This window comes from Lissotriton vulgaris, chromosome 2_1 (genome assembly GCF_964263255.1).
Source record: "Lissotriton vulgaris chromosome 2_1, aLisVul1.2, whole genome shotgun sequence".
NCBI lineage: Eukaryota > Metazoa > Chordata > Amphibia > Caudata > Salamandridae > Lissotriton > Lissotriton vulgaris.
This window is the reverse complement of record NC_141687.1, coordinates 767521883-767548698: the sequence shown is the minus strand read 5'-3', so window position 1 is coordinate 767548698 and position 26816 is coordinate 767521883. Positions and strand designations below refer to the sequence as shown.

The following is a 26816-nucleotide window of genomic DNA, read 5'->3' as shown; positions in this document are numbered from 1 at the left end:
ACCTTCCGCACCACCTGATAGGGAATCCAAGAAGCTGGACCATCTTGGCAAGAAGAGGTTTTATTCCTCCAGTTTGGGACTACGGTCGGTGAACACCGCATGTCTATTTGGCCATTTCTCACACTCCGTGTGGGACACGGTAGCGCAGGTGCTGCGACAGGGTCCGGAGGAGGCCCGGGCTGTGCTCTCCCATGCAGTTGCCGAAGGGAGAGATGCAGCGAAGTTCTCCATTCCATGTGGGCTAGACACCGCTGACTCACTAGACAGGACGATTTCAACGTCTGTGGCCCTTAGACGCTACACGCCTGGTTGAGGTCCACTGGCTTTTCGGGTGATGTCCAAGCTACGCTTTTGGGCATGCCCTTTGCTGGCCGTTGCTTATTTGGTGACAAGGCGGACAATGCACTTGAGAGCTTTAAGGAATCCAGGGCTACGGTCGGGTCCTTGGGCCTCACATCCACCTCCCGCCCAGTGCAGTCTGCTTTTCGTGCTTTTCCTGGCTACGGAAAGGGTGCCCCACCACATCCCACCCAGAGTCACAGGCCTGCGCAAGCTGTCCAGCCTCTGCGCGGCCAGGGATGTGGGATCCTCCGTCGTGGGTCTGGGGGCCAGTGGGCAGGCCAGTCCATCAGTGCCCCCTCTGCAGCAGCCTCCAAACCATCCTTGACCGACCTCTCAGGGCCACCTTTTGCTAGTGTGTGGCAGGATTCCCCATCACCTCCCCCACTGGCTCAACACCACGTGGGACAAGTGGGTTTTGCAGATAGTCCGAAGGGGCTACTCCCTCCCCTTCAAGACTACCCCTCCATCCATGCCTTCTCAGAGCCATCGCATGTCGGAGGATCACTTGGTCCTTCTCCAACAGGAAATTATGGCTCTCTTGGCCAAGGGAGCCATCGAGTGCATTCCTGCCCCAGAAGTAGGTCATGCTTCTTATTCCCACTACTTTCTGGTACTCAAGAAGGTCAAAGGCCTGCGTACTATCTTGGATCTCAGGAAAGTCAATCGCTTCCTCCGGAAGTAGAAGTTCAAAATGCTGACCCTTGCTCAGGTCCTGTCTGCTATAGACCCTGGAGACTGGATGGTAGCGTTGGACTTGCAGGATGCTTATTTTCACATTCCCGTCCTGCCAGACCATTGGTGTTACCAACTGTTTACTGTAGGCCACAAACACTTTCAGTTTACCGTGCTCCCCTTCGGTCTTACCAGCGCCCCTCGGGTGTTCACTGTGATGGCGGTAGTCGCAGTTCATCTGCGCAGATCAGGGGTTCCAGTCTTCCCCCATCTCGACGACTGGCTGTTGAAGGCAGGCTCGCCCCAGGCTGTCATCTCCCACCTCCAGACTAGGGCCAATCTTCTGCATTCGCTGGGGTACACCATCAATGTGCCGAAGTCACACCTGATTCCCTCTCAGAAGCTCCTTTTCATCGGAGCGGTTCTGGACACAGGGCAGTTTTGGGGTTATCCTCAAGAACAGTGAGTCCGGGATATTCGGGCAATGATTGCGATCTTTCAGACTTTGTTGCGGGTTTCGGTCAGAATGACCCTGAGGCTACTGGGCCTCATGGCCTCCTGCATCCTGCTGGTGGTCTATGCCAGGTGGCATATGCGGGCTCAGCAGTGGGACCTGAAGTTTCAGTGGGCACAGCATCAGGGGAATCTTTCTGATTGGGTACAGATCTCAGAGGGCACTGCACACCAATTGCAGTGGTGGCTAACGAACCGGGATTGGGTCAACGGCAGATCCCTCTCCCTTCCCAGGCAGATGCATCTCTGCTGGGGTTGGGCGGCCACATGGGAGAGGTGGGGATCAGAGACCTCTGGTCTCCGGCAGAGTCCGGGCCCCATATCAACCTTCTGGACGTTCAAGCGATTCGTCTTGCACTAAAGGCGCTCCTCCCCTCTGTCTGGGGAAGAGTAATGCAGGTGTTCACAGACAACACCACCGCCATGTGGTACTACAACAAACAGGGCGGGGTGGGGTCATGGACCCTGTCAGGAGCCTCTCCACCTTTGGATGTGGCTGGAACATCTAGGCATATCCCTGGTGGTTCAACACCTGGCAGGTTCCAGAACCCCAGGGCGGACAAACTCAGCCGCATATGCATGATAGATCTCGAATGGCGTCTTCACTGGGAGGTGGTGCAAAGTCTCTTTCAGCAGTGGGGAGAGCCTTGGTTAGATTTATTTGCCACCAAAGAGAATGCGCAATGTCCACCTATACCACTTCTACCTAGAGTGCTGAATAAGATCAAGAACAACCAGGTCCAAGTCATTCTTGTGGCCCCAGATTGAGCACGAAGAGTCTGGTATCCCGAGCTTTTACACATGGCCATTGATCCTCTGATCACAATGCCTCTTCGGGAGGATCTTCTGCTGCAACAGCAGGTGAAGGTTCTTCACCCGAACCTGTCCAGCCTCCCCCTCCTTGTGTGGAGATTGAGCGACGACAGTTCACAGCACCAGCATTCTCTTTTCAAGTCCCCTATTGTTAATCGCTTCCTTAAGGGCATTTCTCACTTGTCTCCTTCAACTCCTTTCGTGATGCTCCAGTGGGACTTGAACCTGGTTCCTAATTATCTTTTGTGTGCTCCTTTCGAGCAGCTACATAACTGTCCTCTCCGTCTCCTGACTCTTAAAACTGCCTTTCTGGTTGCCATCACCTCTGCTCGTAGAGTGAGCTACAAGCCCTTTGATCGAAAGCCTCCTTTCCTTGCTGTTCATCCGGACAAGGCTGTCCTCCGCCACTAGGCCTTCTTTCCTTCCCAAAGTGGTTACCTCTTTCCATATAGGACAGACCATTACTTTGGCCACCTTCTTGGTGAATGATCAGCTCTTTGTTAGTTATATGGGCGCCAAGAAGAAAGGTCGGGCTGTGAAAAAACGAACCATCTCCCGATGGGTCGTTCTTTGCATCAAAATCTGCTACTCCTTAGTGAAAAAGTAACCTCTAGTGGGGTTGCGTGCCCATTCCACCAGGGCAACGGCAGCCACTACTGCCTTGGGACGTGGAGTCCCCCTTCTTGACATCTGCCAGGCAGCCACATAGGCTTCTCTGCACACGTTTACCACATACTATTGCTTAGACACTCCAGTCCGGAGAGACTGCTTCTTCGGTCGTTCAGTTCTCCAGGACTTTCTGGAGTGAACTTGGTTCGCAGACCCACCACCAGGGCTGGTATTGCTGGGGTGTCTATTCTAAGGTGAGGAATCCATAACTAACTGTCTCTTTCAGATGAACAAGTTACTTACCTTCGGTAATGATATATCTGTAAGAGACAGATTAGTTATGGATTCCTCACCGCCTCATCCATCCTCGCCGTTCTGTGAACTGACTTCTAGGGTAAGGGACTAATCTATGTCTCTTACAGACATATCGTTACCGAAGGTAAGTAACTTGTTCGATTATTTAGTGCAAATCCAGTCAGTAGTTTATGTGAAATAAAGTTAAAAAATAATTGTATATCTGGACGGTTCAATCTGCGAGAGTTTTGAGAGGCTCTTGCGGGAGCGCCAATTTAAAAACAAAACTCCAGCAGGAGCGAGCGCTCTGATTGGCTCCAGCAACATGAGAAAATATTGCTGGCAGCCATTACCGGACTTGGGGATTCAGTCCCATATCCTGAACATGTTTAAAAATATATATCGATAAGGGGGCAGGTTACGGATACTCTGCTCCCTAGGCCCCATGTGGGGGACGCAGAGGGACTGTCGCACAAGTTACTACTTGTGTAACGATATATCTGTAAGAGACATTAGTTAGTGATAGATTCCTTACCTTAGAATAGATTCCTTACCTTAGAATATCCCCAGGCGTCAGACTGGATCCGGAAAGTTTTGCGTAGCAGTACCCTTGCGCGTCGGTAGGCGTCGTCTGCGGCTCCGCGTCCGTCGTCGGCGCCGTGATGACGTCGGAGTACTTAAACGCCGCCTCCGCGTGCTGACGTCAGTTCTTAGCCACAGCTTTTCCGCGCCAGAAGCGCAGAGCCATGACAAAAACCAACACTGGTGCCAAGAAACTAGGGCCCTGAAAGGGGATGACCTTAACCCTAGATATCGGTTCGCAGAACGGGGAGTATGGGTGGGTCGGTAAGGAATCTATCACTAACTAATGTCTCTTACAGATATATCGTTACACAAGTAGTAACTTGTACATCTGAAAGAGACACGTTAGTGATAGATTCCTTACCTTAGAATAGATACCCCAGCAATACCATCCCAGTGGTGGTGGGTCTGCGAACCAATAATCACACCAGAAAGTCCTGGAGGACGGAACGGCCAAAGTAGCCGTCCCTCCGGACTTGACTGTCCAGGCAGTAGTGTCTTGCAAACGTGTGCAGCGAGGCCCACGTAGCTGCCTGGCAAATGTCCTGCAAGGGCACACCTCGGCCCAAGGCAGTAGTAGTGGCCGTGGCTTGAGTGGAATGAGCCCTCAGCCCAACAGGGGGTGCCTTCTTAGCCAAGGAGTAACACGCCTGGATGCACAAGATAATCCACCGAGAGATGGTCCGTTTGTGCACTGCTTTCCCTTTCTTAGCGCCCGCGTACCCAACTAAGAGTTGATCATCCACCCGGAACTGATGTGTGCGATTCAGATAAAATGAGAGCGCACGTTTTGGGTCCAGACGGTGGAGCCTCTCCTCCTCTCTCGAGGGGTGCGGAGGCGGAAAGAAGGTGGGCAATGTGATGGATTGCCCAATGTGGAAGGCCGTGACCACCATAGGCAAGAAGGAGGGCCTAGTCCTTAAAATAACCTTGTCCGGATGGACTGAAAGGAAAGGAGGCTTACAAGAGAGAGCCTGGAGCTCACTCACTCTCCTGGCAGAGGTGATGGCTACCAGGAAGGCAGTCTTCAGAGAAAGAAGGCGAAGAGGACAGTTGTGAAGTGGCTCAAAGGGAGCGCACATCAGAAACGTTAGAACCAGGTTCAAGTCCCACTGAGGCATCACGAAGGGAACAGGAGGAAAGGTATGAGTGATGCCCTTCAGGAATCGATGAACGATAGGGGACTTGAACAAAGATGGTTGATCAGGCAGCCTTAGAAAGGCTGAAAGGGCAGAAAGGTAGCCCTTGACAGTGCCCAGAGCAGAGCCCTGCTGGGCAAGAGAGAGAAGAAAAAGAAGAACCTCAGAAAGAGGGGCATTGAGGGGATCCACAGCCTTTGCTGTGCACCATGCCACAAAACTGTTCCACCATGCAGGCGTATACCGACTTTGTGAAGGGACGCCTGGCTGCCAGAATGATGTTGCAAACTTCAGGAGGCAAGTCAAATGGCCTCAACTGTCGCCGTTCAATCTCGAAGCATGGAGGTGGAGACTAAACAGGTTCGGGTGGAGGACCGTCCCCTGCTGCTGCGACAGAAGGTCCTCCTGAAGAGGCAGGCGAACCGGGGGATCGACTGACATACTGAGTAGCTCGGGATACCAGTACCTTCGTGCCCAGTCCGGAGCCACAAGGATGACTTGGGCCCGGTCGCGCTTGATCTTCTTCAGCACTCTGGGCAGAAGTGGTATAGGCGGAAAGGCGTACAATAGACCGCAACTCCACTCGCGACGAAAAGCGTCTCCGAGCGAGTGCTGCCTTGGAAATTCCAACGCGCAGAACTGATGACATTGCGTGTTCTCTTCGGTGGCGAATAGATCTAACCAAGGCTCTCCCCATCGCAGAAAGAGGCCTTGCGCCACGTCCGAGTTCAGACGCCATCGTGCACCGACGGCTGAGTTCGTCCGCCCTGGCGTTCAGAGAACCTGCCAGGTGCTGAACCACCAGAGTCACGCCCTGATGTTCCAGCCATTGCCAGAGACGCAGAGCCTCCTGGCAAAGGGTCCACGACCCCACTCCGCCCTGTTTGTTGCAGTACCACATGGCGGTGGTGTTGTCCGTGAACACCTGCACTGCACTCCCTCGGACAGACGGGAGGAATGCTTTCAGTGCCAGACGAATCGCCCGCAGCTCCAACAGATTGATATGGAGCCGGGACTCCACCGGAGACCAGAGTCCTCTGATCTCCGCCTCTCCCAAGTGGCCTCCCCAGCCCTGGAGGGACGCGTCCGTCACAACTACGTGCTACGGTTGGGGAATGGAGAGGGATCTGCCATTGACCCAATCGCGGTCCGTGAGCCACCACTGCAGCTGTCTCGCAGTGCCCTCCGAGATCAGGACATGGTCGGACAGGTTGCCCGGTGCTGGGCCCACTGAAACTTCAGGTCCCACTGCAGAGCCTGCATCCGCCACTGTGCGTGATGCACCAGAAGGATGCAGGAGGCCATCAGCCCCAGAAGCTGCAGCGTCAGCCTGACCGAAACTCGGGATAACGGCCCGAAGATCGGAATCAGGGCCTGAATATCCCGAACCCGCTGTTCGGGCGGATAAACCCGAAATTGCGCCGAGTCGAGAACCGCTCCGATGAAGAGGAGCTTCTGAGAGGGACACAGGTGTGACTTCGGCACATTGATGGAAAACCCCAGCTGGTGCAGGAGATCCGCCGTAGTCTGGAGGTGGCTGACGACTGTCTGGGGCGAGCCCGCCTTCAACTACCAGTCGTCTAGGTAGGGGAAGACTGAGACCCCTAACCTGGGCAGATGGGCAGCGACCACCGCCATCACCTTCGTGAACACCCGTGGGGCGCTGGTAAGGCCGAAGGGGAGCACGGTAAATTGAAAGTGCTCGAGGCCTACCGTGAACAGCAGGTAACGCCGGTGGGCGGCAGGACGGGGATGTGGAAATATGCGTCCGACAAGTCCAACGCTACCATCCAGTCTCCTGGGTCTAGGTCAGCCAAGACCTGAGCCAGTGTCAGCATTTTGAACTTCTCCTTCCGGAGGAAGCCGTTGGCGTTCCTCAGATCCAAGATAGGGCATAGGCCCCCTTTGCCCTTCTTGGGTACCAGGAAGTAGTGGGAGTAGCAACCACGACCTACTTCTGGCCCAGGAAAGCGCTCGATGGCCCCCTTGGCCAAGAGGGCCGAAACTTCCTCCTGCCTGAGCTGCAAATGATCCCCCGAAACGCGGTGGAGTTGCGGCGGCATGGCTTGAGGGGTCGTCTCGAAGGGGAGGGAGTAGCCCCTTCGGACGGTCTGCAGCACCCACCTGTCAGAAGTGACTGTGCGCGAGTGAGAGTGGTGATGGCGAACCCTGCCTCCCACTGGCGTCACATGGGCCGAAAAGCACGGACTAGGAGGGTTTAGAGGCGGATGCCGCGGGGGCAGATGTGGACTGACTCCGCTTGTTCCCCCGACCGCCTCCACGGCGGTTCCCACGGCCGCCGCTGCGCTGGAGGACAGTTTGCGGCGAGTGGCTGGCGGCACGTGTGGGGACGCCCCTTCCTTGGCCACGAAAGGAGCGAAAGGCACCCATTTGCTGGCGCGGGCCGAGAGGCCCAAGGACTTGGCCGTAGCCCTGGAGTCCTTAAAGCGCTCAAGCGCGTGGTCTGCCTTGTCGCCAAAGAGGCGACGGCCATCCAACGGCATGTCCATGAGGGTGTTTTGGACGTCTGCCGAAAAATTGGCGGATCTCAGCCAGGCGTGGCGTCGTACCGCCACCGTCGTAGCCATCGCTCTGCCCAGCGAGTCAGTAGTATCCAGTCCACACCTGATTGAATACTTGGCTGCGTCCCGGCCCTCCACAAGGGCTTGGCCGAGTTTGGCACGTACCTCCAACGGACACTCTGGCAGCACTTCCGCCACCGTTGCGGTGTTGGAAGACCGCAGTCCCAAGCTAAGGGACGAGAAGATCTTCTTACCATAGTTCTCGTACCTCTTGGACTCCCTGCCCGGCGGGGCCGTCGGGAAGGCGGTCTGGGAGTTAGAGGCCTGGATGACCAGACTCTCGGGGGTGGGGTGGGAGGACAGGAAACATGGGTCGCCCGGGGCCGGGCGGTGGCGTCTGACCACGTTCCTATTCACAGGCGAACCTGTGGCGGGCCTGGACCAAGTGCCCAAAAGAACGTCCGTCAAGGCCTCATTAAACGGCAGCAGAGGCTCCATGGAGCATGACTGCGGCTTAAGGACCTCAGTGAGGAGGTTAGTCCTCACGGCCGCGACGGGGAGCTCAAGGTCCAAGGCCTTGGCAGCCCTCATCAACACCACACCATATGTAGCTCCCTCCTCTGAAGCCACGGTAGGAGGAGAGACAAATCCAGTGTCTGGAGAGGTGTCCAGGCCACTGGCCTCCCCAAGGTCTCCTGTCCAGTCCATGTTAGACTGGCACTCTCTGGCCAGAGGGTCCTCAGACCCCTCCCAATCCTCCTCATCCCTCATCTCCTGAGATTCAGGGTCGTAATTGAATGAGGTCGGTTCATAGAAACTAAAATTTCCAAAAGGCGTCGAGATCGGCGCCGATAGGCGTCGTCCCGACGTCGGAAGCGAATGAAAGGAGGCATCGGGGACGGCGCCGCCGAGGACGGCGCCGGAGGGCACACCACACGGACCGACGCCGGGGGGTCGTAAGGTCCACCAGTGACGATCCATCGCCTGAGGAAGGTCCAGCGGCGTCCTGCAGCTCCGGGCCCGAAGGCGCCGACGACGCCGGGGCCGCTGTACCATGCGGCGCCGGGCCCGAGGGCACCGGCGGTGTCGGGATCGTGGGGCCCTGCGGCGCCGGGCCCGAAGGCGTTGACGGCGTCGGGGCCGAAGCACCCAACGGCGTAGGGGTCAAAGCCCCCTACCCACTAGGGCCCCCAGACAGGTTTGCTGGGCCCGAAGGCGCCACAGAACCCGTCGGAGGAGAAAGGGACCTCATGGCCATGAGGAAACGCTCAATCTCCTCCGGCGTCGCGTTCAGCCCAGGGACCGGGGGTATGGGGCCGAATGCGACTCCCGAGGAGCCGCGTGGGCGGTGTCACCCGAACCCCCGGCCGCATCGTGCGAGCGTCGGGGGGAGTCAGAAGAGCGAGGCTGGCAGAGGTCCATCACCCATCTGTGGGTGTCCAGCTCGAGATCAGGATGAAGTCCCACTGAGGTAATTGGGTTAGACTAAATCCTAGGGGGATTCTTGGCTCTCTAAAGACCTACACACACGCTAGGTACACTTAGGTACATCTAGTTAGGCATCATAGGGCTATAGGCTTTATCTTAATGCATTCTGTATTTCATGTATGTATTCATTACTATTGCAAAATGGTAGAACAATGCCTTTTTATTTTACTGCACTCCTGTCCATAATTCTCTGTTACTGTCCAACAGTTGTCGCAGCACATATAACCAGTACTAGAATAACAACTGTGCAATACATTTTATTGTAAACACACCCGACTGTTTCTTCTATGTTCTCCTCTGAGATGAGTGACTGAATGAAAAGTTGTATATTGTTTCCACAATCCTGAGGGATCAGGGTTTTATGTTATGTGGTTGCCAGAAGCTATTCCCTTCTTGTCTTCAAGAAGTTTCTAGTGGCCTCTGAGCTAGCTGGTTCACAGTAATTAAGTTTAATATACATAATAGGGGCATACTGACCTCAGTCCTATGCAAGCATATCGTGTATGTTATTCCAATGTGCAGAACCTATAAGGGAAATAGGAACTACACTACATCCTCAAGCAGGATGACTAGTGAATCTGCATACCAAAGCCAAGGACTTCAAAGCTCCTACCGTCTTTGATATGTGACCCCGGCTTCCCCCAGACCAGGGAGGTGTCACCCCTTATCAGGAAGCCCATTTGGCATCAGGACAGGTGGGACATTAGCTATGCTAGGTAGCGGGTGCACCACAAGGCTAATCACACCCCTAAGGCCTGATGTGCTCCACGAAAGAAGAGTTCCACCATTTTGATTTTGGTGGAAATAGGAATTCAGGGTTATGCCCACTTCCCACAGGATGTGGTCATATAAGGGGTGTAGTGGCCCCAAGGGTAAGTAGCCCATTGGCTACTACCCTTCATTCCCCTTAACACCCATAAATTGAGTATGTAGGTGGTCCCCTGACACCAGGAACTTAGATTTCTCTGACTGAAGAAAGAAGAGGACAAAAAAGAGCAGAAGAAGCAAGAACTGCAGACTTGCGGCAGCCTTTGACACCAAACCTTGCCTGCCTACCTGCTCCTGTCCTGACAATTGTGACAATTCGAATTATCTTGCGTCTGTGGATACTACAAAAGCCTTGGATGGCCTCCAGCACTTTGCCAAGCCATCAGCATCTCCCCTGAAGTTCCCTATAGCCTGCAGGCACCGACCACGTCTGGTTCACTGTTCTGCAGTTTACCTGGTCCACCAATGAAGCAGAAGCAGACCAGAAAGAGGTCACAGTGCTCCTAGAGATCAGATCCATCTCTCCACCAAGTGAGAAAATGCCAGGACCAACCGGAGCCGCCGTGCACAAATACCCGGGGTACAGGCCCCATGCATTAGCTAAAGCTTGTTTGAGTCTAATCCGGACTCCAAATGGGGCAAAGATCAAGCAGCTGACGAAGGACATCAGCACCACAGAGGCCAGCTCTGAGAGTGACCCAGATGTTCTGTTTTGCCCTCCTTTGCAGGTTGAACTGAGATCCGTGGGTGACTTTGAGGCACGAGCACCAGCCGATCAAAATCCTCTGTACTCGAGCTCCCAAGGCCAATTCCATGTCAACAGGCAGTGCTCCTCTCCTCCCAGGACCCCCACGAACCGAGACCCCTGTGGGAAGCTCCATCAGTCCCCCTTTGAAGCCTGTTTCTAGGTGGTCCCACTCTTAGCCTACAAGGCTACTAACCAGTCCAGCACTTCTGCACCCATACACTCCAGGCCAGCTAAACTTGAACTGCTGATGGTACATTGGACCTTGGCCCCCTATCACCTTAAGTTGAACCCTGAGAATCGTTTGCAAATACCGGTATGCAGTAAATGCCCTTTTCTCCGTAGGAAAGCATTACTGCATAAAAACGCATTTAAGTGAAACTTTAAATTTATCTGGACCAGGTCAGGGAGATTCCACTGACACTGCTCCCAGTGGAACTTCAGGTCCCATTGCAGAGCCCGCATAGGCAAGCGGGCATGTGTCACAAACAGAATGCAGGAGGCCATGAGGCCCAGCAGCCTTACAGTCAGTCTACTGAAATACATGAGAGAGACTGAACATCAGTATCATAGCCTGAATATCCTGGACTAGTCGTTCTGAATACGCCAGAAACTGCACCGTGTCCAGAAAAGCTCAAATGAACTGGTGTATATGAGAGGGTGTTAGCTGTGAATTTGGCATGTTGATGGTGAACCCCAGCGAGTGCAGGAGGTCTGTCGTAGACTGGGGGAGGGACACAACAGCATGGGGCAAACCCACCTTCAACAGCCTTTCATCGAGACAGGGGAAGACTGGCACCCGATCTTGTCAGATGAGCTGCAACCCCCACCATCATCTTGGTGAACAGCCGAAGGGCGCTGGTAAGGCCAAAAGGGTGCACAGTGAACTGAAAGTGCTTGTGGTCCACCATGAACCGCAGGTAATGCCTGTGGGGAGGCAGAACAGAAATGAGGAAATATACGTTCTGCAAGTCTAATGATACCATACGGTGCCCCAGGCCCAGGGCAGATACGAATTGAGCAAACATGAACATTTTAAACTTCTCCTTTTTGAGGAAGAAATTGAGAGGACACAGGCCTAGGATAGGATGAAGGCCTCGATAACTTTTGGACACCAGAAAGTAGCGGAAATAGCAATCACGACCTACTTCCGGCATTGGTACCCTCTCGATGGCTCTCTTGACCAAAAGAGCTTTCACTTGCTGGCAGAGCTGGTCCACCATTAACCTGTCGCAAGCCAGTGGGATGGGTGGAGGGTTACTCATGAAGGGGAGGGAGTATCCCCTCAGACAATTTGGAGAACTGATCAGTCTGAGGTTATAGGCCTCCAGTGGATCAAGTGATTGCATACCCTGCCTCCTATTGTGTGCCTATGTAGGTAAGAGGACAGACTATAGGGGTACGGACACTGCGGTTCTGGAGGGTGTGGTGGGCAGGGGGGAAGGGGTTAACTGGCCCGACATCTGGTGGACCGACCCAAGGGATCTGTGGGTACCGCGTCCTTGGCCTTGCAAAGGCTGGGAAGCTTGTGTGCCGTGGTGGCTGGTCGGGTATAGACGCAGTTGGAAGCTCTATCACTGGGCAAGAAAGGAGCTAAAGGCAGATTGGGTTCGCAAGGAGCCATGGAAAAACCAAAGGATTTGGCCGTAGCCTTGCTGTCCTTAAAGCACTCCAGCGCTGAATCCACCTTATCTCCGAATAGAGAAGGAAGCCATCAAAGAGCATGTGAATAAGCAATGCTTGGATATCTCCTGCAAAGCCAGTTGCTCTCAGCCAGGAGTGGTGCTGTTAGGTAACCATCAAGGAAACAGCCCTGCCCAGTGAGTCGTTGGTATCCAGTCCACATCTTATTGTGAACTTAGCTGCACCTCTCCAGTCGTAGACAGCCTAGTAGAATATGGCCCGGGCCTCCTCAGGGACCATTGACAGCACCTTCACAAAAGAATCCCATAGAGCATGGGAGTAACAACCAAAAAGGCACGCAGTGTTCACGAACCGCAGTGCCAGGCAGGTGAAAGAAAACATATTCTTCTTTAAGGTATCCATCCTCTTGGATTCCCTATCCAGTGGGGTGGTAGGGAATGTGTCAGGATTTACATGGGAGATAGATACTTGGACCTCCAAGCTCTCCAGGGTAGAAAGTTGTGTGAGGAAGTTGGGGTCCCCTGGGGCGGTGGGCAATTGTCTTGTTGGCTTGAACCCAGTCCCAAGCAGGACGTCTGTAAGGGCCTCACTAAATGGGAGAGACACTCCTGGATCAAGCACCTCCACCAAGACGTTCATCTTAACTTCCACTGAAGGCAGACTAAGGTCCAGGACCTCAGCTGCCCTTTTCATCAGCAAAGGACGCGCTTCTCCGTTGCCACGGTAGGGGGAGAAAGCATGCCAGTATCTGGATAGGTGTTGAGTTCACCGGCCTCCGACAAATGCTCACACCAGTTCATTTGGGTATCTTAAGGTTGGTATTTCTCAGTGTCAAATTACCTCTTCCAATCCTCCCTGAGCCCTAGCTCATAGGAATAAGGCTCAGGCCTGGAAAGCATGGCTCCAGTCGGCATCGGACGACGTCCCTCCCGCTCCATGTTGGAGTCAGGGATCAGAACGGGGCGGCACTGGGAGCGTCGCCATCGGAACCAGCATCGGGAAATGTCTAGGTGCTACGACTGGTGCTGGTCCGAAACCCTCCATGAATCCAAGGGGCCCGAATCCCTTCATCTCTCTCGAAACCAACTGTACTCCATTATCCGATACCAAAGTTTTCGGAATACCCTTGTTTAAAAATGTTCTTTCCATAAAACTTATCACTCTTCTAGTGTCAATGCTTTCAGTAGACTCCATCACAAACCATTTTGAATGATAATCCACAAGGACCATTATAAATTTATTCTGAGCATCCAATTTTGAAATCGGACCTAGAAAATCAATGGCCAGTTTCTCCCAGGGACGTGCTGGAAAATCAACACAAGCAAGAGGAGGTTACTTTCGTCTTATCGCTTCCAGCACACGCATGGCAATTCCTAACCAAATCATCTATTTCACCATCCATGCACGGCCACCAATATGACTCACGAATCATTCTTTTAGTCATGTTCCTTCCCAAGTGACCTTCGTGCTCTATCTTCATGATTTTGGATCTAAGATTGCACGGCGGCACTAATCTGTTCCTTCTCCACAGCTTACCCTCAGAAACAATCAACTCAGCTTCTACATTATAAAAACCTTTCAAACAAATATCATCAGCGGATTCCCTAGAACATCCTGCAGAGACATTTTTCATAACCAAAGGAATTAGCTGATCATCTGACATGGCACTCTCCCACTCTCCCTTATCAAATGCTACTATTTCATCACAACTAATCACTGTGTCATTGATTTCTGACTCCCCAAGCACTAACTCTACTGGCATTCTAGACAAATAGTCTGCAATGACATATTTCTCTCCTCTCACATATTCCATCTCAAAGTTATATTCAAGCACAGAAAAAATCCACTTTGATATTCTTGGAGTGACATTACCCTCCAAACCTCTTTCACCCTTGAACAAATGCACAAGGAGCTTATGATCTGTCCTTACTCTGAAAGGTAAACCCCAAAGAAAATATCTGAAGTGTTTAATTCCCCACTTACAAGCGAGAGCTTCCCTCTCAATAACTGAATAAGAAACTTCAGCTCCTTGTAGTCTCCTTGAGGCAAAACCTATAACTCTTTCCACACCATCAGATATCTGAGACAGTACTGCTCCAATTCCCACAGCACTAGCGTCAGTGGTAACCAAGGTTTTTGCCTTACCGACAAAATGACCTAGAGTAGGTGCATGTAGAATTCCTCTTTTCACACACTTGAATGCTTCCTCACAAGCTTCATTCCATTTGAAGACCACACCATTCTTCATCAATTGCCTCAAAGGTTCAACAACATCAGAAAACCCTTTTTATGAACTTTGAGCAATACTCAGCTAATCCCAAGAAGGATCTTAGCTGATCTTTGGTTGATGGCGTAGGAGCGTCGTTGATTGCAGAAATTATACTTTTTTTAGGTTTGATGTCTAGACCTGATATTTCATGACCTAAGTATGTTACATTATCTCGATTCAACTGGCATTTTTCTTTCTTTATGGTCAAACCATTACTTTCCATGCATTCCAAAACTTCTGTCAAGATCTTATCATGATGATCACAGTCTTTCCCAACTACCAATACATCGTCTTGGAAACATAAAACATTGTTGATACCAACCAGAACTTGCTGCATCACTCTTTGGAACACCGCTGAGGCCGACGCCAAACCAAAAGGCATTCTGCAATAACAAAATGCCCCCAGCGGTGTTACAAACGAGGTAAGATGTCTTGACCTCTCGTCCAAATCTATTTGGTGGTAGGCTGCAGACATGTAAATTACACAAAAAAGCACACCTCCACCCATTGCACTTAACATTTCAGAAATGTTTGGTAACGGTTGTCTATCAACCCATATATTCTTGTTTAAATCGCGCAAGTCCAAACAGAGCCGAATTTTGGTTCCACCATCCTTAGGCGCGACCACAATGGGCGCAAGCCATTCCGAGGCTTCAATAGGTTCTATAATTTTCAAATCTAATAATTTATCCAATTCCTCCTCAAGAGGTCCCCTCATCAAATGGGGTACATTTCTCACTTTGTAAACCACCGGCACCGCATTCTTCTTAAGGATAATTTTGTGAGAAAATCCTTTCAGCTTTCCCAACTTTTCTGAGAAAACATTAGGAAACTTTTTTATGACATCAGTTTCAAAAGTGTCAACACTAAGGACAGAAAGCGAAGAAACTGGTTCAGCTGCATTAGGATTTAACGTAATTCCTAAGTCCTTCTGGTGACGCCAACCAAGCAAGTTAGATCCTTGTTTGGTAAGATAAACTCGTCCAAATACTTTCCTACCACGAAAAGTTATTACCATCCACCTGAGCCCTAGAATATCTATAGTCTTGCCACCATACCCTACAGCCTTTATGTCAAGTGCAACCCAAGAATCAATGTCGCTATCATTCTCCCAAACTTCAATGTATACATCCTTGGACAATAATGTGTACAAGCTTCCTGAGTCAACTAACATTTTGAAATTTCTAGTCTCAGGACGCTTGGGATCTCTACAGTCGAAATTAATCAAGCAATGCGGTTTTTCTAGCTTGTCTGAACTCTCAGTGGCCACATTAATAAGACACACAGGCTTCTGGGAGCAAAGACAATCCTCGTTCAAAGTTAAACCATCAACACACAACATCAGTTTTTCAACATTCTCACAACAATCATCAATCTCATTAACATACTGTGTTTTAGCATTACACGCCTTGGCTATATGACCCCTTTTCCCACACGCTCTGCATATAGCATTTCTAGCTGTACAACGTGCGCTGGATGCAATATGTCCAGGAGCACCACACCTGTAACATTTCACTACACAAGAGTTAGTTTGCTGCCAAACATTAATAGGACGATGTCCAGATGGCTTATTCATGGATTTAGAATCAAACTTCGCACTCCGTTTAACAATTTTGGTTTCATCAACACACGCTGGAGTTTGAGAACATTTTGCACTAGACCCTGATTCTTTCACTCTACTGTCTTTTGACACTATAGAACTGGTGCATTTGTCCATCTCTTTTATCCATAAGTCAGTATTCTCTAGACCGTTGACAATTTAAATTGCTTCTTCCAACGTACAGTCCTTTATAAGTAATTTCTCCCTCACTCTCCTATTATTGGTGCACCTGACGATCTGATCACGAATTAGGGAATCTGCTAAATCTTTGAATTGGCAATTTAGAGACAAACCCCTTAAGGCTGCTACATAGGTTGCTATATCTTCATCACTCTTTTGCGCACAACAGAAAAATGTATGCCTTTCTAAAACAGTATTGATCTTCATCACAAAACTCCTATTTAAAAAACATCAGCATACTCATTTCATAGACATTGCTAGCATGCCCATCTCCCATACCCAAAGATATTTCAGGTAATTCTTCATGCAACCTTCTACTCCTAAATTATGAAGTAATATTGCTTGTCTGCGAACTGGACCATATTTATCCGCACCAGAAGCTAAAACGTAAGTTAAAAATATTTTTTTCCATTCCTTCCAAGGTATTGAAGGTTCACCAGAATAGGGAAGAAAAGAAGGAGGAGCAGAAAAAGTTTGATCAGCCATGAGAATAGAAATAAAGCATAATCACTTGTTACATGTAGTTCAAATTAAAATCAGTGTATGCCAAAATGTAGAACCTAAATAATAAGGATTTTAAAATTAAGAAATACTTCTAGTAAATGTTAGTGCATTCCGAGGTAACCTTGTCAAAGTTGCTTCAAATATATACTGAATGATGTGACACTGCTTGTCACGATGTGCACAAGTGAATGAAGAGTTGAAGAAGAAGCTTAACGCTTTCTGATGCAATTTGTGTTGTCAAATGTAACTTGCCGTTTCCGTGTCAAATTTCTTGTTTAAAATTCGTTCTTGAAGCGAATTTGTTGATGTTTATAAAATGCGTTGGAGAAAGTCCCCGAAAAAAAAATGCATAAACAAATATGGCCGTCACGTACGGGTCACGCTCTTGACGACCTTGACCTCGTGTACATGACAGACGTGAGGATGTGAAGATGACGTGAAGTAGCGCTCGAAGAAGTTTGATGACGCCTGAGGACAGAACTCAATGAGGGCAATGATGATGATGATGTGAGGTCCGCTCGAAGAAGTCCGATGACGCTTGAAAATGGAACTCGATGACGGCAATGATGGCAACGCAACGTGCAGGTAAGGCCGTTAAAGTTTTCAAAGGATGCGCATGGATCGCGAAAAGTTTTAACAGTCCATGCCTTAGTGTAAAGGTTGTCTTCAATCGACACCTCCACAACTTCACCTTTTCTTTTCTTGTTAGCGAAGGACACTTAATGTCACACGTATTACCGGAAGGTTGCTCTCAGTTACAGCATGGAGCTCCAGACAGTTTTCACAGTGCGCAATCCAAGCAGTACTTGCAATAAATCCACCAAATCACGATAAAAGTTCCAAAATTACAGCTTCCTTGTAAACAGGTAAAAGATAAATCCCAAATTTACAAAGCAGTGTTTGGAAAAGTACATACCAGACAGAATTCTCATCCAGAATTTGCAGGTAGTTTAATCTGAAGGAGTAAAAATGTATACTACCATCATGTAGTATCATCCAGGGGTGGAGGTCCTAGCATCTGTTCCCTGCCAGAGTTCCTTGGTCCTCGTTGCCAATGTAAAGATGACTTCAATACAGAATAGATGATTAAAGTTTGTCTTTAATGGTCAGAAGTAAAGAGACCTCCAGCTCCTTCCACAGCTTCTACTTTACTGTCTCCTTTTCAGATCATAACATTATAAGCTCCTAGCAACTTGCTCACAATTCCATGAAGCATAGATCCCTACACAGAGTCACAGGCATGGAACCACTAGAGGATCCTCCTAAGGCTCCTCCTAAGGATGAGGTGCCCGAAGGTGCAGTGGCGGGAATGGGCCTCTCAAATAGGAGACACATGGCCTCATAAAACTCTTGATGTTGAGCGACTTACTAGAGTGGCCCAATGACTTCAAATGCAACGAAGATTTCAGACTCCGCGACCGATCCAGGAATCTTCCTCTCGATTGGGATAGAGAATGCTGCAGCGTCGCATGTTGGGCGGCAAGGAGCTTGAGGGGCCACTCCCTCAAGGCCTGGAGGTGTATGGCGTGAAAATTGGCACAGGTCTTCGCATAATCAGTGCATACCAGGCACCGAGGCATACAAGTGGTGAGTCTGTCACTGACATCGGTCGATAACATGCGCCACAGGGCTTGAATCCAGCCTTCCTAATAGACATTCCTGCTACACCAGGAGAAGAAATAAAAAGAATGTAGAAAAAGCACAGTCAAAAAGTGACTGACAGGGTAGATCCCATCGGATCTGCGCTGACTGTCACGGAAAGAAAAGAACTGACATCGGCATGCTGCGGTGGCACCTATATAGGCACCATGGATGCCACCTACCAGCGTGCAAGGGTACTCTTCATGAAAAAATTCTGGATTCAGTCTGATGCCTGAGCTAATTCTAAGGTAAGCAATATGTGGCTAGAAGTCTCTACCAGATATTGTGATCTCTTATGCACAGCACCTGCAACTAGAGTGAGGCATCTTGCTCTGTGCACCCAGGACACATACAAAACTTCTCAACAGAGTCACACTGATAAACATTGCCCTGAGATTCATCACTAATGCTCACCTGATGAACATCACCCTTCTGGTTTTCCTACATTGAGGTACCTGTGAGCTACCTTTCTGCATTTCACCTTGTCCTCCTTACTACAGATGACCCAGCAGTCCACTGATGCCCCCTGATGAAAGAAGCTATATATGAGAGTAGATATGTGTGCAGTCATGCTTATAGTCTGTTTGCCTGTGTGCATGGGTGCCTGAATGTCATGTGGACTCTGTGGAAATGGGTCTCTGTAGGTTAGTTTGTGTATTTGCATACTCTGTGTGCTGTATGTTGTGTGCATGCCCTTTACACAAGGCAACTCTACTGGTGTTTACAATCCTTATTTTTACTTGGCAACAGCTTTCTCCAGCTGATGGCTTACCTAGCCCCGCATATATATAAAATCAGAAATCACAATAATCCAGGCATGAACGTTTCTAAAGCCTCCATTAGAGTAAAAAAAGCAAACCCTGTTGGGAACATCTGTAGCTACACCTTGTAGATCTGGTTCAACAGAACAAGGAAGCGTGCCAGGCTGATATAGGAACACCTGTGTTTTCAATCAGCAGTAAAGTAGATCAAAGTGCATGTGCTCAGCCTCAGTAAATGAAAGTGTTAATTGTGAACTAACAACAGAAGTGCGATTGAAAAGAAATGAAGTAGAGGCAAGTTTGCATTCGTACATTACTTAAGATGTAGGCAGTTATCAGGACACAGTTACTTACCAGAACACATTCACAGTAACTCTGCTGCTTGCAGCAAAGGCCTTTCAAGCAAACGAACGTCCCACACACGAGGCACAGAGCAGGGTCCTTAGGAACCTTCAGACAGACAGCGCAAGACTTTCGGTGATAGAACTGAAAGATGGTGTTATAATTTTCTGGCAGCTGAAGGAGGCGTGGCAAGTCCCACTGAGGATCCTGTATGAGCAAATCCTGAAAAAAATAAAACCATTTCTGTTATATCAAAGGCATACAAAGGCATACAAAGCTATGAGGATTAATATCACATTATACTTTGATGCTGTGTCCTCTAATTGGAGCACAATATACATCATGGCGGATCTAAAAACAGAAATGCCCTGAGCAATTCCAGCTTCTCTTTTCATCACATGGACGCCGGACCTCAGAGCCCATTGAGCTAGACTTATCAGTAATCGTATGCATCATTATGTAGTCTATACTTTATTCTTAGCAGACTGCAGAGCAAAAAACTGCACCAATACAAGTTATTTCTGCTACAGCTTTTTTTTTTACATAAAAATTATTACCCAGTACTGCCCAGGTGACAACAGGAAAGCAGTAGTTTACAGATGGAGAAGATCTATTGAGTGACCGGAGGCCGCTATCTCCTTTCACAGCATGAGGGGAGTGGGCTAATTGGCCCTCATCCAATGGGCTTCAGAAAGGTACATGAGAAATAAGTATGCACATTCAAACTTGATGCAGTATAGCATACTTTTCTCCCAGCTTAAGAAGCATTCTCCATCTTCCAAAAACCCCAAACCAAGTGGGCTCTTGTCTCCTGTGCTAAATAAAGTATGATAGTTTTTAGAGAGCCCCACAAAATGAGTTCCAGTGATCCTACCTTAAAGTCATTGGAGAAACATAAAGAACAAGTTACTTACCTTCAGTAACGATATATCCGTAAGAGACATTTTAGTTATTGATTACTTATCTTAGAATTACTCCCAGGCATCAGACTGGATCTGGAGAATATTTCTTCAGGAGTACCCCTGCACGTTGGTCGGTGGCGTCAGTTGACTCCGCGTTCGTCGTTGGAATCGTGATCACCAGAATGATGTCGCGATGTCTACTTAGACGCTATAGGAGGGTGGATACCTGACTATGGTTGCCCCCAACTTTTGACCTGGGACCCTGCTATTCAGGGCCCCAGGCCTACTGCTCTCTCTGTAAAATGGATTCCATGTACCTTAGGTGCATTTACCAATTGGTACTGGGCCACCTTATCAGACCCTGTAACTCAGGGCATAGGTGTACCCAGGGCCTACCAGGGGCTGCAGCATGTATTATGCCACCCCTGGCTGGCCATCTAAATCTGACAAAACTGGTTGCACGACAGCTGGGGCAAGGTGGTGTAATCACCCTTGGAATTATGTGAGATGGTGCTCTGGCATGAGCTGAGCCCGTTTGCAGCTTGCGGAACCAAGTCCTAACAGCTGTTCCATGATAACGCGTACCATATACTCTTAAGAGCATTATAATCCTCGCGATTATATGCCAACTCTCGTATCGCTTTATCAAAACATGTCGAGTAAGGTGTCATACGAATTGGAATACTAACCGCTCGCCAATTCTGGTGACGGGGTTAGCATTCCACCCTTCTAGAGGGACACAACATGTATGTAACTGTGAACCCCGGTTAAAGTTAACTCAAGCCTCAGCATCACAAAATGGATGCTGCCACCACAGACCCAAGTCTGACCTCCTGCTGCTGGGAGTCCTTCCAGCGAGGGAGGCTTGGACAAAGGGTTTCCTGTCAGGGGCGGTGCTAGCACCATCCCAGACAGGGTTTTGTGTATCCTGGGTAGGCAGGGCTTTAGAGGAAGGTGACTGCAAGTGGCACCCCGGTGCTCACTATGCATAGGCCGGCTTAAACCAGTTCCAGGGGCACACCAGCCCCTGAGCTGGGGAAAGTCCGGCATGGGAGAGGGGTGTAACTACCCCCCTTCCTGGTCCCACCCATAGGCAGGACCTAGTCGCGTGCCAGCCCCTTTCCTTAGTATAAAGATAGGAGCGGGCCCCCTTCCAAATTAGATCATCTTTGAATCCTGAAACTACTTTCTACGAAAGGAACTCAAGACTTCTTCCTAAGATTTCTCCCTTGTGACTAAGGAGTAGTCACCCTGCATCTGCGGGCACCAACTAAGAACACTGCGGTTTGCTGCACGTCCTTCCTCCGGAACCAGACCGACCAGCACGACGAGACCCGGCTTCCCTGGCACCTCTGACCTCTACCTACATCATCAGCCCAGCTGAGATCCGTGGGAGTGACGAGACCTCGAGGGACCGGCCATCTTCAGAACTGCACGACGCTTATCCAGCACGACCGCCGAGGGGTCCTCGAGTGAGTGCTTTGGGGTTTGAGAAGCCCTAACCCTGAGCAGCTCCAGCACCGAAGTCCAGCTCCCCAGCATCCACCAGATCTGCGTGGGGCCCTTCTGCTCTTTGCTACTCACTGCGTTTTCCGGCTACTTGCCTGCTGGCTTGTGGCCCTCTTGATGACGCACCATGACGACAACACCGCTGGTCTGGTTGCTCCAGACTGGCCCTTGCTCCCCTCCAACAGAGGAGCACCCCGGACCCTCCTGGTCCACTCCAGACGCCATCTTGAGTCCACCGCGTGGGCTTGCATTTGCCAAGAGTTGTTGCCCCAATCCTGGGTCCAGCGCCGTCGACAGCAGATACCTTTGTGGGACAGCTCGCACCTCCATCCTGGTCGCCGACAACGCCTCCTGGTCCGAAAGACTGCAGAGCCCAGCGTCGCCCACTCACCTGGTGGAGGTGACTCCATCCGGTGCCATCCTGGTGCCCATCTAATCACTGGCTAGTGATTCAGAACTTGGTCCCCTCTGCTTACAGGTATCCTCCATCATCGATTCAGGCTTGGATCCCTCCGAATCTCTTCACTGGTCGCCTGCCAGCAACTTCTTCTTTCAGGCTACATAGACTGCAACGAGGATTCCCGACGTCTTTTCAGACCTATGCAGCCGCAGCCCCTGGGCTAGGTAGCCTGAGCATTTCGGTGCTCCAGCATAGCTTAACTATCCAAAGGTCCAGATCCTTTTTATTTTCAGCTCTACCTAGTCAGATTCGTCCGATAACACTAACTTTACGAAATCTAGCATCCATAGACTTTATCCCGCATCCTGCGTGAGAGTGCACACTCTGCACCCGATCCCCCTAGGCCTCCTGCTAGTAATCTGAAGGTTCAGTAGTACAGTCCTAGCGATCCCAAAGCCTTTGAGACTAGTTACTTACCTGCTAGTATTTCGCATTCCACTTTTAGAGTATATGGTTTTTCGTGCCCCTCGGGCATTTGTGTAAATTGTGCAACTTAAAGAATTTCATAAGAGCTTTGTATTGTGCTTAGCACCCTGTCCTCAAAGAGTCCAGGGTTGTTGTGTTCTAAATAAATATCCTTTTATTTTCATAACAACTTGTGTGGTGTCGTTTCACTTGGTGTTCAAGGGGTATATGTGATGGTATACCAGCTGGCTTAACACGCCCTCTAGAGTCTAGCCTAAAGACTGCTCTTGTCCATGCTACTAGGATAGCTGGTCTACGGTTGACTTACAACCAATCATCAATAAGGGTTGTTTGGACTGATACAAAGTGCTCACTAGAATAGTGAACATTATATATCAGGCCAACTTCTCACATTGGTGAGCAGCGGTTGGGATTTGAGCTTGCTGTTGTTTTACCACACGTATCCTAAGAATATCATTTGAAAGATCACGTAAGGACCCAGGTACATATAACTTAGCTTAGAATACTCTGAACCAGCTGTTGTAGTTCAACAGGGCCTAGCACACCCTGACTACAACTCTTAGCAAGGGATCAGTAGGCAAACAAATAGTGTAGGTAGGTGCATCACTTACACCACACTAGAAGCATGTCAGACAAAGGAGGGAACTCAGAGCCCCCCCTTGTGTCAGTTGACCCTCCACAGGTCACTTCCAGATATGCTGCTCTTAGCTTCCAGGAGATGAGACAATTGTGTACCTCCAGGGAGCTAAAACAGGGTTCTAACCCTACAACCTCATTCCTGATTGGTCTCTTAGAAACTTATGATGCCAGGAGGGCTTCTAACACAGGCCCTTATAATCCAGATGGGAGCATGCCCCCCTTAGAGGGAACCCTTGGGGACCCTGACCTCAACCTCAATGCAGCAGTTAGTGAAGGTGAGGAAGAGGATCAGGAGTTGTCAGGGGATGAGGCAGACAAAGGTCAGGTAGAAGTCAGTAGACTCACCAGGACCAACTTAAGTAGGCATGAGAATGGAACTAGGGGACCCCTAGGGCCACTCTCAGGCGGGCTTAACATTGGGAATGGACGAGTTAGGTCTCTATCCAGAGGCTCTAACAAATCCATTCGAACCAAAGGCTCTCAGACCTCTTCTCACAGTGGGATGACATCCCCTCAGAGGAGAGAGCATGAGGCCAAGATGAGGGAAGTCAATCTGAGGATTGAAAGGGAAGAACTTGCCCTGGCCAAAGAGAGACTTGCCTTTGCTAGAGAGCAGAAATTGAGTGGGGTAGATCCCACTGGTGGCAGCATTTTACCTAGAGAAAAGGACAGGAGTTTAGACACTAGACACCTGAGTAAGATAGTGCCCCCCTTTAAACAAGGGGATGACATCCACAAATGGATGACTGCTTTGGAGAGGGCCTGCACTGTACAGTGTGTGTCCCCAGAGTCAGTGGGCAGCTATCTTGTGGCTCTCCTTTGAAGGCAAAGGTAGAGATAAGCTCCTCACTACTAGAGCTGAGGATGCTAACAATTACCAAGTCCTGAAGAATACACTGGTTGATGGGTTTGGATTAACAACTGAACAGTACAGGCTGATGTTCAGAGACACCCAGAAAACTCAGTCTCAGGATTGGACTGACTTTGTTGATTGTGCCACTAAGGCTTTTGAAGGCTGGCTACTGGGAAGTAAGGTTACTGATTTCAAAGGATTGTACAATCTAATTATGAAAGAGCAAATCTTAAGTAATTGTCAGAACCAGTTATTACACCAGCACCTGGTAGACTCTGACCTGACCTCTCCACAAGAATTGGGTAAGAGGGCAGACAAATGGGTCAGAACCAGGGTCAGGCCTAAGAACCAGGGTGGTGACCAAAAGAAGGAATCAACCAAGCCTCAGAAGAAGGGTGGGAATAAATCTTCTGATCAAACCACAGGGCTCCAAAAATCCTCTGAAAAGGGTGGGTCCCAGACTTCTCCCCCACCCAAAAGAAACCTTATTGTCATACCTGCAAACAGGTAGGCCATTACAAAACTGACAACAGTTGCCCCAAGGCCAACAACAATAAGGAGAACATACCCCCAAATAAAACTTCCCAGCCTCCTGTTACTACTAGTAGTAATCCCCCAGGTGGTGGGAGTGCCCCCAAGAATCTGGGTGCATTTTCTTTGGGAGTTCCTGGGGACTCTGGCCTAACCAAGTCCCCTGACTTAGATACTCTTGTCTGTGAGACTGGCATGGGGTTTGCCAACTTCACAGCTTGTCCCAACACTTTGGGCAAGTACAGACAGGAGTCCCTCATCAATGGTTCAAAGGTTGAGGCCTATAGAGACACAGGGGCTAGCATCACCATGGTGACTGAAAGCCTAGTCCCCTCAAGGCAACTTATACCTGGAGCCACATACCAGGTAATGAACATTGATGGAGTGCAGAGAGATCATCCCATAGCAGTGGTAAATCTCAGCTGGGGAGGTGTCCCTGGTCACAAGAGAGTGGCAGTGTCACCAAACTTGCCTGTGGATTTCCTACTGGGGAATGATTTAGAGATCTCAGCCTGGGCTGAGGTAGAGCAAGAAACCCATTTTAAAATGGTAAACCTCCATGGTAAGGTTAGTGGGGCAGTGATGGCCACAGCCCCAGTCCAAGATGTCCTCCCTGAACAGGTCAGGAGGGCTGTGCCAGTCACAGCCCTATCCCAGAAAGATGCCTTTCCTGAACAGGTTGGCAAGGCTGTGATGGTCACAGCCCAAACCCAAACTGAGTCCCTTCCTGAAAAGGTTGGTGGAGTTGTGATGGCCACAGCTCAAACTCAGACAGATAATAGTGTTGTGAAGCCTGAAACTATGGATCACTCCACTCAGACAGAGAGCATTGAGGAGGAAGAGACATCTCCCTCCCACCAGACTTTAGGAAAGGATCAGCCTCCTCAGGCAACTGATCTGACCACTTGTAAAGGAACTGCCCCAGAGGTAGTCAGGCCTAGCCTGGCAGAACCTCTGATGTCAGTGGACCCTTCCAAGGTGGGACCCAGTCTGGAGCAGGTAACCTGCCCCTCTCTACCCTGCCTCAGTCAGCCCAGGGCTGTAGAGGTCAGGGAGGCCAGTGGTGGACCCCAAAGGCCCCCCTGTCTTTGCTGCTCACCGCGTTGTCCGGCTACTTGCCTGCTGGCTTGTGGCCCTCTTGACGACGCACCACGAGGACAACACCGCTGGTCTGGTTGCTCCAGACTGGCCCTTGCTCCCCTCCAACAGAGGAGCACCCCGGACCCTCCTGGTCCACTCCAGACGCCATCTTGAGTCCACCGCGTGGGCTTGCATTTGCCAAGAGTTGTTGCCCCAATCCTGGGTCCAGCGCCGTCGACAGCAGATACCTTTGTGGGACAGCTCGCACCTCCATCCTGGTCGCCGACAACGCCTCCTGGTCCGAAAGACTGCAGAGCCCAGCGTCGCCCACTCACCTGGTCGAGGTGACTCCATCCGGTGCCATCCTGGTGCCCATCTAATCACTGGCTAGTGATTCAGAACTTGGTCCCCTCTGCTTACAGGTATCCTCCATCATCGATTCAGGCTTGGATCCCTCCGAATCTCTTCACTGGTCGCCTGCCAGCAACTTCTTCTTTCAGGCTACATAGACTGCAACGAGGATTCCCGACGTCTTTTCAGACCTATGCAGCCGCAGCCCCTGGGCTAGGTAGCCTGAGCATTTCGGTGCTCCAGCATAGCTTAACTATCCAAAGGTCCAGATCCTTTTTATTTTCAGCTCTACCTAGTCAGATTCGTCCGATAACACTAACTTTACGAAATCTAGCATCCATAGACTTTGTCCCGCATCCTGCGTGAGAGTGCACACTCTGCACCCGATCCCCCTAGGCCTCCTGCTAGTAATCTGAAGGTTCAGTAGTACAGTCCTAGCGATCCCAAAGCCTTTGAGACTAGTTACTTACCTGCTAGTATTTTGCATTCCACTTTTAGAGTATATGGTTTTTCGTGCCCCCTCGGGCATTTGTGTAAATTGTGCAACTTAAAGTATTTTTGTAAGAGCTTTGTATTGTGCTTAGCACCCTGTCCTCATAAAGAGTCCAGGGTTGTTGTGTTCTAAATAAATATCCTT

The 26816-nt window shown here is 50.0% G+C and overlaps 1 protein-coding gene across 7 annotated transcripts in view; it reads right to left on the bottom strand.

Moving 5' to 3' along the window:
* The window catches only part of UBR3 (ubiquitin protein ligase E3 component n-recognin 3), a 2118328-nt gene that overhangs the window by 50549 nt on the left and 2040963 nt on the right, over window positions 1-26816 (bottom strand). For all 7 annotated transcript variants that reach the window (XM_086956098.1, XM_086956102.1, XM_086956099.1 and 4 more), the window contains one exon: window positions 19441-19650. In XM_086956098.1, coding sequence (XP_086812224.1) covers window positions 19441-19650 — 210 coding nt within the window. The remainder of the gene's footprint in view (window positions 1-19440; window positions 19651-26816) is intronic.